Below are 13,490 nucleotides of genomic sequence, written 5' to 3'. Positions count from 1 at the left end.
GATCTCACTGGTCAGGAGACTGGTAGTCGCACGCAGCCAGCGCTGTAAGCCACTGAGCCACAAAAATGTACAATGTCATGCCAGTGTTAAATGAGTTTATTGGAAGAATAGGTTTAAATGTTGATGTCCATACCTATGTTATCCTGCGGTTCCCTGTTATCTGGTTGGAATATTCTACATTCCGTCTGAAGGCCATGATTATCAGACTTGTGGGCTTGTCTACGTCGTCTCCTGTAATATTCGCATAATCGAAAATAGGCTTGCAGTGGAAAAGGTCATCCACTGGGACACAATTTAATTAGTAAGTCGTGCAAAAATAATCTGTCACGGTAAACGAATAACAGATTTAAGAATTCGTACAGTTTTATCTTCTTTCAAAATCAAGACGTGTGCAAAGTTTTGTGAGAGCCAAAACATCCCATATCGACATAAGCTGTCAGAATAATAACCAAATACCGGAACAGCATGAAAACTTAGATTTTGTGTCAAATTGGTCTAATCTCAAGTTTGACTTGTATCTTATCATAGTAAAGTAATGTGCCATTTTGATCAAACGCCCGTAAGTGCCTCCCAACACGTATCCTTGTTCCGGTATGGAGCTGGTAATCAATAGAATCCAGTGACATACAGTTTTCTTGAACCTACATTCACCTATTACATGTATTTCTATGTACCAATGGGGAGCCTACAGTAGGAACACATATCAATTATACATACCTAATTGTGACAATGACAACAACAACAACTATAGCGATCAACACGACAGCTGCAGCCACTCCACCGCCTATGTATGCAGGGTCAACCTCACTTCCAGGTGATATTTGTGTTTCTGAAGTGAAAACAGGAAATACCAGAAAACCCTTAATACTTATCATCTCAAGGAGTTCTGTCTACTGCTAGTGTATCCTTACTTTGGCACGACCTTGACAACAGGCATACTATAGTCGAGATACGTTGGTATAACCCCGCTTGACAAATAAACCAATTACTTGTTGGTCCGGTGTCAGTATAATACCACTGAGCGAGGCCTTGTGTTTGGTGATTGTGGATTGTAACCTTACCATAACCACATTGATGGTATAGGTCAAGATGATTTGCCAAACATGTGTTCACTATGGTTACTCCTTTAAACTAAGCATATAACTATTTCTCAACGACTGACCTTTTCACTTGTCCTTAAACAGTTATGTTCACAAGTTGGTGTGGTCAATTGAAGTCATAGATTAGTTGAAATAATGAACTGGGTACCATACAGTCACACAACTGAGAGCCGACCAAAACAAAGTTCTCTTACGTCATACCTCTGAGGGACCCCACGAGATTGCTGTATGCATGCGTGAACCAGTGCTAAGAACGTGTTTGTCGTGGGCAGTTGTGTCCTGTGATATCCTCCGTGTTAAGGACAAAGTACGTGTTAGAACCAGCTATGGTTGGTGAAAATCCGAAACTTAGAACTACTAGGTCCGGCGAGGATAGTTCTACAGAAGCAGTAGTTAACCAAAATGTGCCAGATTCTGTAAAAGAAGATCTGAAACAAGGTTTTATGCTGGATGTTGAGTCACGCGGTGGGCCAACGAGTCAACATGGCATGCAGCCATTGCAAGACAAGAAAGTAGGTCAACACTGTCCTGAACCACGCGGTGGTTCAGTTTTAGTGCAAAAACATTGTAAAGGGAAATCTAAACCTCCCAAAGAAAAGAAAAAAATAACCTATAAAACAAAAAGAGGAGGGAAACTAGTAAAATGATGACTGAGACTTTGACTAGTCAGACTGAAATCGGCCGTAAAGTTGCCATCATGTGGTCTGACTATGATTATGAATATGCCGAGACTCAGAAACTCAGTGGATTATTTCAAAATGAAAAGGTGGATTAGCATTATAAAGACTTAACTAAATCCATCTTGAGACCAGAAAATTGTGTCCGTTTAAACCAACTAATATGGGACATTCTCAAAGCGCTACTCAAATAATGGATAGCAAGCTTTAAGTAACATAGACTTCTGCTAAAGCAGGGAATTGCCTTATTCAGAAATATGATAAGGTCGTAAAATTGAAATGAGAGTCTGCAAGCATCTTGCTGGACATGGGGACAAATGCAATTGCTTACTGGGACACGGATTTCATAATTTATGTCTTCCACGACGTGAGTTTATGAAGCTTGAACTGAGTCCAGTCTACCAGCGTTTATGTTCAGCCTCAGTTGCTAATTCCGAATTTTTTATTTGGGAGTGAATTGGAGAAAAGGGTAGAACGCATACAACATGTCAATCTGGTGGCTGTTAGCCTACGAAATCGTGGACGGGTTCGTGGAAGAGGAGGCATGGTGTTTAGAGGATGGTCTTCCATGGCCTGGTCAGAGGACAGTCTCGTTAACCACGTTGAACGAAGGTGTTGATCAATTTGTTGGAAATAAGCAATCTATTAAGGCAGGTCGTGTAACACATTATATCAGTAATTGGAGACAAATAATTTCAGATGAAAGTATCATGGAAACTGTCTGTCGTTTGACTACTGAATTTTGCTCTCCACCTTGTCAGTTACATATGCCTTCTGAAAAACTAGTAAATGCTGCTGAACAAAAGCAGGTGAGCATAGAAACTTGTGCAGAATGAAGTCCTAGAAAAAGCTGATGAGTGCACAGGCGAGTTTACTTCACCCATATTCTCCAAACCCAAGAAGAGTGGGCCTTTTTCAGCTAATACTTAATCTGATAAACTTAAATCACCATGTCGAATATCACCATTTTAAAATGGAAACGTTTGAAGTAATGGTTAAACGTTTAACACCAGTGTTATATGCCATCCATATATAAAAAAGAAGCTTAATGTAGTGTGCCAGTAAGAAATGGCTTTTAAAAATATTTGAGGTTTTCCTGGGAAAATCAGTTTCAGTGGTTTACCAATTGGCTTGCCCCAAGGAAGTATACTAAGCTCATGAACGCAAATTTTTTGCATATCTGGTTATATTGATGACAGCATGCTATGGGCAGTTTCGCTGGATAAGTTACGGCAAAATTTGAAAAGAAACCTGTTGATTTCCTTGAATTTCAATAATTTACTACCAATGTTGAAAAATCATGCTTAAAGCCGAGCTTACAAATTAACCATTTAGATTTCCATACTGATACAGTAAAATGGAAGCTACAATGACAAAAGGAAAGGCAGACATTTTGATGGATAGATGCCCTTCATTGCTCATCCATAAAAGAACAAAAATTCGAGATATAGCAAATCTCATCAGTACAATTGTGTCTTGTTGTTCTGGGGTTCAGTATGGTCCGTTACAGAAAAGATGTTTAGAAAGAAGCAAAATAAATACCCTCAATGTCATTTAGGATGATTATGACGTTTTGGTGGAAATTACAGGAGAGATGAAAAAGGAGCTCCTCTGGAGGGTTAAGGGACTGTATTTTAGGAAGCCAGAGATCAATTTGTTTCCATCTGGTCTCAATGCTAAAGTAGACAAGTATGTCTCTTGGCGAAGGGATTCTCATGCTGCCACCTTTCAGCCTCATTCCAGTGTGTCTTCAAAAGAGCAGGGAAGATGGAGCGATCGGTATCTTCATAACGCCGGCCTGGCGGACCCAAACCTGCTTTTCTCTCTTACTACGCATGCGGACAGCAGTGCCATTGCTACGTCATCAAAGGTCGGATCTACTGACTTTCCCTCACAGCTCAGCCCCGCAGCCTTTTTGGGGGAAACTGAAACTCTTAGCGTGCAGACTGTCAGGATATCTATTCAAAACTAGAACGTTGCGACACGCGCTGCCGATACCATCCTCCCCCTCCCTGGAAGCCAGGGACTCAGCTACGTGTACAACAGCTACGCGTACAGATGGGCTGGTAATTGCGATAGGCAACAAACAAGTTCGGTATCAGCAGATATCTCTGTAGTTTGGGATATTCTGACTGGTTTGTTTGATAAACGTTTGGGGTATAATACCGTAAATACTGCAAGGTGTTCATTATTGTATGTGACGCCGATTTGTAAAGTTCACACAGCCGGAGTACACCCTTCAGTAATAAAATCTATGAAGGCCATTTTCAATCTGCAGCCTCCTAGCCCAAGATATTCTGAAATATGGGATGTCAGTGAAGTGTTATTGCTCATTAAAACTTTATCGCCAGTTAAATTTATTTCACTAGAAGTTCTCACCATTAAGACGGCAATGTTAATTGTTCTGGTGACTGCGACTAGAGGTCAAACTCTTCATTTATTAGACATTAAAAATATGCACGTTTACTTTTAGTTTCACTGTTTCGGAAGCAGAGCAGACCTGGATATTATCCTCCAAATATAGGAGTTAAGGCCTATTCAGCAGATAGGCGACTTTGTGTACGTACGGTGTTGGCGGAATATACTGAGCTAACCAACAGTCCTAGAAAGAGTGAAACCAAACTATTCATCGGTTATGTTAAACCTCATTTGAATAAAGACGTTTTAAAGGCCAACTCTTGTGCAGCACCTATTAAAAGAATTATGGAAACAGCGGGCTGGTCGTCATTTCTATTATAACAAATCATTAAGAAGGACACCACAGAATAAGCAAATGCTATGTTAACGTAATTGTAAACCTGTACGTAAGAGAACAAACCTTGCTAGATTTAATACTCTGTCTAAATAAATACAAATGAAGGATGAAATTCTGAATCAGTTCTGATGTTTTTTCTTGGGTTTCAGTCGCAGAGGCCTTGAAGTTTAAGGGATCCCTCAATGGTATTACGTAATAGAATCTAAACATCATGCAAGCCTTATTGATAAGGTGAAGTTTGTCTTGTATTTTGTGTAGTCATACACCACTGAGGGATAACATACCCACCAATATACTTACCTTTTTGATACAGGGGGTTGACAAATGTATGCTATTAATATCTAGGAGGGCATAGGGCTTAGGTCGCCCGTTCAACAAATGGACTGTAAACAACTGCCTCACGCAAACGCATAGCAGTCTCGTTTTACCCTTCAGGGTTATATGACTAAATAGAATCAAAGTCAACGTACACCTTATAACCAAGGCTCGCTTAACTTTTGGTTTAACCTGCATGTTATAGTATCTGGCATGAGACAAATACTCTGCTTTTCATTGGACAGTAACGGCCACGCGGGGTACAGATATATTCTCGAATCCAGCAGACGAAGTCAAATGTCTTGTGAGTAGGCTATCTCCCTTTCTTGGGTTATCTTATGGTCACGCTGCTCAAGCCATTCAACTATACATCGGTCTTCTGCATTGAATTAATGGGTCTTTGCAGGATAAATTCGTTACCCTTGGCGTCTCCCCCCAATATGAGGATTATTGACACCATATATCTGCGTATCCTATCACTGAGTAACCACGTAACTAATAATATACAGTGCTCTAACACTGCAACCATTATTGAGCCCCGTGTCATTTAAAATGTACGTAGCATTCGTTTAAGAGGCACAGGCACGCTTTTAGTGTGAACGTAAATTGCAAGGCTGTAAGTCCTACAGGAAAAGTAACATGCAATCCACAAATCTTGTACCGTAGTTTTTCACGACACCGATTGATTCAATAATTCTTTCGTGGACACCTTCAAAACAAATACCAGGTAAGGTATCCCATGCCAGTCAGATGTAAGGGTTCCATATTGATAAGCCGAACTAAGGGAGGGCTAAAATCTATGTGTTTATTTCTGATGGATGTTTTCAACAACTTATCTAAAGGAAACAGGGAAATGTGTGGAACGCTACAAAACAACATACTCACCTTTTACACAATCACTTCCGGTATATCCAGGCTCACATCGGGGAATCCCGGTCGATACAGGGCATTCACCAGTGACAGCGTTACAGTAAGTTTTATTGTAACATTTTCCACATGTCTCTTGGCAATCTTTCCCCCACGTGTTGTTTTTACATTCTGCAAAACACGTCATTTCATATGTCGCACTAATATTTTGTGATAATATCAACTGATATTTTCCTATTTTTTTCCATGCACTTGTGGAGTTCATAGAAGGCTTCCATACAAGTTGTTTAAAGTTATGTAGTTTCGTCTTTCTGATATACAAAATAACACATACATTTGTTGTAAACCCAATTTCACCCAAGGCTAGGTGAAGCTGTATTAGTGTAAATTATTTTATATTGATTGCGTCTTTCAGGCATCACTAAAATGTTAAGTGTAACCATTTTGTCAGGTACCACATTGTGGTTGCTACCCTAGTTTTACTCTGTGGGTCTTTTGTGTTGTAATTATTTGCACGGAACGTCCATTTCGTTTGACACCTAATATACGTCTATTTCAACGCATGGATGCCTTGTATTTTGTCAATTTCTGTTCGCCGCGAGGTAAATTCACAAAGTTGAAATATATAAGTACTACAAGGAGAGAGAAAAAAAAATTGCTAAGGAAAGAGTATACAGGTAGTCTGAGAAATTTAAGTTAAAGTGAGTGTTGTATCAAGACGAAATCAAGCTGAACGTAATGCCTGATGCGCCATCAAACACATTTTATTGGACTATCTGTACTTTGCTGATATCCTTCGACATATAGTTCTACACCCTGATTCTTTAGTCCATTCAACTGGATGCATGTTGGTGATCCAAGCGATCCTGTCATTTCGTATTTGAAGAGTATTAGCCTTTACCATAACGTATATCTCCAGTAGATATAAAGGTATAGACTATTTAAAAGTATTTCATTGTATTTTTGTAACCAATAGGCTTTACAAATGACTGTAAACTTGTTGGTCTTTTTTCTTTAATTTTGAATGTTATTATTCTCACCTCGATGAGAACACAGTTTCCTGGTTCTAAAGTGTTCTTACCACGTTGTGACTTTCACATTCCGGTTCGCATGTTCTAAACTGTTATCGTTTAATTTATCATTTTAATTATTCATTAAATGTATAGTATAGTAGGGCTTAAAGATGTCACAATGGTAAAATCGACCTGTGTCACATGTCACACCATAGTATCCCGGCATGCATCTTGGTTTCAGACCAGGGCAATGGCCGGATGTAATTTCACAAACAGACTCCCTTTCAAAGCAATGTCCACATTTCATCTCACAATTTGATCCGTATGTCCCAGGGTTACAACCTGAAGGAAATATGAAACATCCCAGTCTGAAGTAAAGGTCATATTTTAATATATAAAGAAGGTTTATATGAATTGTTCACTATTTGACTGCCACTTTAACAGATAAAGACCTGTGATTTTATAAAATAAGATTATCATATGACACAACTGACAAATGACTTCGAGAAGATTTAATACGTCTGCGAAATGAAGAACACCAACATTATATACAACACGTTAAAGTGTTTAAGAAAGTAACACATAGTGAAAAATTTTGAAATTAATCTGTTTCACATGTCGGATTGGCGGTGGTAGTTTGTTTAATGGCGTCTCCATTCTAAGGAATGATGGACGGCACGATCAGTGCTCAAACCAAGCAGTGATCACATTAATGCATTATAACTTAGAGATGAGAATGAACTATACTCCGAATTTTCTCCTATAACATTGAAGCAGGGACCTTAGCGTAGCTTCGAAGGCTCTACCAGACTTCTTGCTACGCCTTACAACTTTGTCTGGGCGGGGGTCTGAAATGCCAGCACAGAGTAGTTCCGCGTAATAGCGATGTCTCTCGAAAGTATATTGTGGGCATCGGAACAACATATGCTCAATTGTTTCCTAAACCTGGCAATGATCACAAACACCCGTATCATTTAAATGAAATCTGTTTAAATAAGAATTCGTTTGAATGTGCCCGGTTCTCAATCGTTTGCATAGGATGTGTGCTCGCCTGGAAGACAGACTGACAAGGTGAGAATTAGACACTGTTATTAAAATAATAAAAATATCTCCCTTTGGTGGAGGTGTCCCAGTCTTCCTGCCAAATTGAAATAAATTTCCGCTTAAATATATACATTGCTTCTGAAACAGACACAGCCACATGTTGAGCAATATGTAAATGAGGCAGCGCCTGTTTCGCTTGCTTGTCCTTGGCGTAGAATCCGTGAAGATAATGGCTCTTTCTGGCTTAAAATCTGCTAAAAAATGCAACGCACACAGAATCCCAATCAGTTCAGCAGTAAATAGCAATACTACATCCGTAAGGTTAACCGCCTTACTGTGGTGAATTTCTGGGACACAAAATGCACAGTTTTGCCTGTATCCGGGCACTTTGAGGCATGTGTAAAAACCTGTAGATAGTGGCTCCGCGTTCTGATAATATAATCCCTAGAGAAAAGGGAGACATACTCTGAGTTATCTGACTTTTTTCCATTTCAGTGTGTAACCCTTGTGAAATATTCGGTAGACGTAACTTCCTTGGAGAAAAAGTAGGAATAAAATTGTACCAGATTTGAACGCCTGCGATCTGCATAGTGTCGTACATATAGTTCGCTCATAAAGAGATCTCTTTTTCTGCTAGTACCTTCAAACAGAATGTGATAATAGGATGGGCAATAGGATAATAGGATATGGTCCATATATCCCACTGGTACACACTTTTACACAGTCAAAAAGAAATTATGTTAAGATATCAGAGGGATAATCTTTAAAAATTATAATGTATCGGGTGGGAATAAAAAATGGGCCGCGCTTTGGCACTCAGTATCTCCGACGTCAGCTTCCCAATTTTATGCACACTAAAAAGCCATTATGTTCTAGGTATACAAACCAAATTTCAATTTCTTCCTTTAAGATTTATGATCATGGGACCACACTCAAAACACAGTCAAAAACGCATGTTCCGGCCATTTCAAACGGATGTCCTACCTTGTTTTACTTGTAAAGGTGATAAATTAGTCCTCCATCTTCTCGGTAGACTGCGCGTAAATGTTTCTTCCTTGAACTGATTGTGTCCCCAATCTCCTTAATAGTATTTTTCCCCAGCAGTCCTTAATACGTGCGTTTAGTTCACCCTCAGTGAATTTTTCCGTGCGACCGTCATGAAACCTGACAATGCATTGTGGGTCACCGGAATGTGCCTTTTTGAGGCTATGTTTTTATTTTATCCCTGTGTATAGATTACTCAAGCTTTGACTTTGTCAGTATATTAACAAAATCATGCCATTTGAATGTCTAAAGTTTGAAAGGTTTTGAACAAAGGATTATGGAGCCCACCCGATATATTTGTTAACAGCACTTCCACATAATAGTGGTTACCGTACTACCAGTACAGAACTTGTGTAATTTTCACTGTTACATAAATTATGTACCTCTGACACACATGCTATTTTGCAATATGTTTACACCGTGGTTTTAGAGAGTACTTCCTTCTGTTGTACGACAACAAAGTGTGACAGTAAAACACGAGTGCACAATTATTGTTCGATAGGCAAATTCCACCTGTCGCAGGGTTTCCAAATAGTAAAGTTACAACTCTAAAGCAAAAAGCCATATCCAAATTCCAGGCAGGTCCTTGGATGGGGCTTAAATGTACTTTCTAAAGGAATCTATAGACAATGTTTTGTATAGGTATTTATATATACATGAACAGTTTTGATTCCATATTAGCAAAGGTCTGTAATAAAATAAGCCAAAACATCCGCGCCTTGTTCCACCTGTAGTTTTGAGATTGTACTCGACTGTACTTTTTATATAAAACTTTTTTTATAGATGTGCTTACTTTTCTCACATCTCGGACCAGAATATCCCGCCATGCACCTGGGTGTTCTCTGAGGACAGTGCCCGGATGTTGTGTTACATACAGACGGTCCCTCAACACATTTCCCACATCTCTTCTCACAGTCTGGTCCATACGTCCCGGGCATACATACTGATACATACACAATCAACAACTTTCACAATAGGCCTACACATAGACATTTGTGTTATGACGGCGACACATATCTAAGGCTATAAAGAAAATAATTAGCAATTACAGTGAAAAAGAAACGATTCTCAGGAAAGTAATTCACCGAAGCATCACAGCGATGATAATATGATAATAAGAAAACGTTACCTTTTAAATATGAGTAATGTATGAGAGTAACGTTAGGAGTGAGTGAGTGAGTGCTTGGGGTTTAACGTCTTACTTAACAAATTTTCAGTCATTTGGCGACAAAGGAATCCTTAGCGTGCATGTAATATGCCTCCTTCTTGCAGGAAGGATTACAACAGCTCTTTTATCTAGTGCTGCTTCACTGAGATGCCGAGCCATTGTACTGATTATATTCAACCAGTAGTTGCTGTATCCCCTTAATCCTGAAGCCGAAACGAGGAAGGTAGAACTTCCTTTTTTAAGGCCTTAGGTATGACTCCACGCAGGATTGACCCTGGATCTACTGCTCCAGTGTCCCGTTATGTGTGATACACGTAAAACTCTGATTTGGACATGACACCGCTTAGACCTGCAGCAATGACACCATGGTTATATTTGTCCCACAAAAACTGGCAACAGACAGGAACATAATGAAACAGTAACAAACTGAACGGTATTCCAATGACTTATTGCGCATAGCAGATTCCCGCCATTTGCAATAGAAGCTGTTTGTTTATTTACGCTATAGTTATGTCACGTGCGATCCAGATTATTTTATGTGTGTTTCTTTGTTTCCTTTGCTATTCATCACATGTCACATATATAGAAAAGTTCCCAATACAATGGGAGGTGGCATCTTTTAATCCCATGAGGTGGCGCTAACACCCCAGTCTGAAGTAAATTTCATATTTTAAAATACAGAGAAGATTCATATAAATTATTCACTATTTTACTGTCTCTTAAACAGATAAAGACCTGTGATTTCATGAAATAAGATTACCGTATGAAACAACTGACAAATGAGAAGATTTAATATGTCTGCGAGATGAAGAACACCAACATTATATACAACACGTTAAAGTGTTTTAGAAAGTAACACATAGTGGGAAAAAATACACCAGCTATAGATTTTTGAAATTAACCTGTTTCACATGTCGGAGGTGAGAATCCTGGTAAACAAATGGGTGATGTCTGCGGACAGTGCCCGGTTGTTGTATTACAGACAAGCGATCCCGCAGTACAGTTCCCACATTTCTTCTCGCAGTCTGGTCCATATGCCCCATTGGTACATACTTTCACACAGTCAAAGAAGAAATTATGTTTAGCTATCAGAGGGATAATCTTTAAAAACTGGGGTTCAATTAACTGTGCTAAACGCACTTCCACATAAGTTTGTGTACTGTACTACCAATTCAGAACTAAGGTAATTTTCAGTGTTACATAAATTCTGTACCACTGATATACATGTCATTATGCAATATGTTTACACCGTCGTTTTATAGAGTTCTGCCTTGTGCTGAACAAGATTATTATTTATTTAATTGATGTTTTACGCCATACTCAAGAATATTTCACTTATACGACGGCGGCCAGCATTAAGGTGGGAGGTAACCGGGCACAAATCTTGGGAACCCCAAAACCATCCGCAAAACGACCGAGCCACGGAGGCCCCGTGCTGTACTAAAAGCAAGTATGACAGTAAAACAGGATTGCCCGGCTATTGTTCAATAGGCAAATTCCACGTGTCGCCGGGTTTTCAAATAGTAAAGTTACAACAATAAACCGAATAGCCATATCCAACTTCCAGGTAGGTCCTTGGATGGGGTGTAAATGTACTTTGTATAGGAATCTATAGACAATGTTTTGTACAGGTATTTACATATATATATATATATATACATGAACAGTTTTGTTTCGATATTAGCAAAGGACTGTAACAAAATAAGCCAAAAACATCTCCGCCTTGGTTCACCTGTAGTTTTAACGTTGTACTCGACTTTTAGCCTAAAACTTACTTTTATCACATCTCAGACCAGAGTATCCCGCCATGCACCTGGGTGCTCTCTGTGGACAGTGCCCGGATGTTGTATTACAGACAGACGGTCCCTCAGCACAGTTCCCACACCTCTTCCCACAGTCTGCTTCATACGTCCCGGGGGTACATACTGATACATACACAATCAACAACTTGTAAGATAGGCCTACACATCGACAGTTTTGATACATGAAAAATGCGACACATATCTGGGAAAAGTGATTCGCCGAAGCACATTTGTGTATGTAGCAATTAGAACCCAATACCTTTTATATTAATATAATGTATCTAATACGTATGTACGTCTGTTTTTTAATCATTTTTTAGTCATCCCAGCTCATTTCATGTTCTGAAATATATAACACAGCCCACTAATAAAGATGGTCTTACTCACCGAAAATCTGTACCTCACACAGGGTAAGGGACCGGGAATTAGTTATCATAATCTTCACGGTGTCCCCAAATACGGGACCACCGACGTTACACACTTTGTTAATGATGGCCCCGGGGCCTTTTAGGTGTGTAGTGTTGTCTTTGTAACAAACTGTGTAATTCTGGGAGGAGTTACCCACAGACAGAGTGAATCCGTTAAGTCGGGCGCCACCTGAAACACAGATTTTGATGAACTAGGACTAGCTAACTAAATATAAAAAGTGAAGTATTCGAATTACAATTCAAGCCGTCAACAATTAAATCAAAATCTACTAAATTTCCCAAAATCCAGATTGATTACTCAGACTAGTATCATAGTCTTTTGAACTGAATTACACACACATATATAATTGTAACAGGAGAGAGTTACATGGATGTAGATGTAGTCAGTGGATTTATATAATGTCGGAAAGATATGCGTGTTTATATCTACTACACTGTGGAAATGCCATGCGTCTACTTGATACTATGCTTATTGTACAGGAAAGAAAATCACTGATGTGAAGATAAAACGTCAGCATCCTACGTCAACATTTTTAATATGCTTAATCAATAGGCAATACTTCGAGTACACAACATTTTTTTTCTTATGGGATTTCAGCACCAAAATGTGCAAGTGTGAAGAAGATCTAATGAAAAATATGAAGGATAACCAAGAACATATATGCATACAGTATGTTTGTACATACAAACAAACATACATACATACATACATACATACATACATAAATACATACATACATACATACATAAATACATAAATACACACAAACATAAATACACATACATACATACATACTCACATGTATACATCAATACATACATACATGCCTTCCTTTATATATATATATATATATATATATATATATATATATATATATATATATATATATATATATATATATATATATATAGGGAACATTTTAAAACTCACAAATGCGAAATTTAAAAAACAGCTTGTTGTGTTCCACGTGTTGTAAGGCACTTTGTTAAATAAGTTGGTGGTTACCTCGGCAATAATCTCATTGTGAAAACTGGTAACTTTACTTAGTAACATTATATGCAGTGTAGGTATCGCATATTCGTATATATATGTGTAAACCTCTAGTATTTGTTGTATATTAGGAAGTTAATATACTCTTATAGCCATGCAGACTATAGAATCTACACTGAAGTAATATTTGCGGTGCTTTAACGCCCTCTAGTCATACATTCTATTAGAACAGCGATACATGTGAGTATTTCGCAATCTTGGGAAATACGTAACTGCTGTAGGAATC

At 38.6% G+C, this 13,490-nt stretch overlaps 1 protein-coding gene across 2 annotated transcripts in view; it reads right to left on the bottom strand.

Moving 5' to 3' along the window:
* Positions 1-13,490, bottom strand: part of LOC135469683 (receptor-type tyrosine-protein phosphatase alpha-like) — a 38,169-nt gene that overhangs the window by 14,632 nt on the left and 10,047 nt on the right. For both annotated transcript variants that reach the window (XR_010444347.1, XM_064748239.1), the window contains exons 4-11: positions 12,173-12,382; positions 11,759-11,908; positions 10,886-11,035; positions 9,609-9,758; positions 6,920-7,069; positions 5,733-5,885; positions 718-829; positions 134-231 (exon numbers count right to left, since the gene is read on the bottom strand). Coding sequence is in view for 1 of the 2 variants with exons in the window: in XM_064748239.1 (XP_064604309.1) it covers positions 134-231; positions 718-829; positions 5,733-5,885; positions 6,920-7,069; positions 9,609-9,758; positions 10,886-11,035; positions 11,759-11,908; positions 12,173-12,382 (1,173 nt within the window). In the remaining variant the exon portion in view is untranslated. The remainder of the gene's footprint in view (positions 1-133; positions 232-717; positions 830-5,732; positions 5,886-6,919; positions 7,070-9,608; positions 9,759-10,885; positions 11,036-11,758; positions 11,909-12,172; positions 12,383-13,490) is intronic.

The sequence above is a fragment of the Liolophura sinensis genome, chromosome 7 (genome assembly GCF_032854445.1).
Source record: "Liolophura sinensis isolate JHLJ2023 chromosome 7, CUHK_Ljap_v2, whole genome shotgun sequence".
NCBI lineage: Eukaryota > Metazoa > Mollusca > Polyplacophora > Chitonida > Chitonidae > Liolophura > Liolophura sinensis.
Note: the sequence above shows the minus strand (reverse complement) of the source record. Positions and strands in the feature narration are given on the sequence as shown.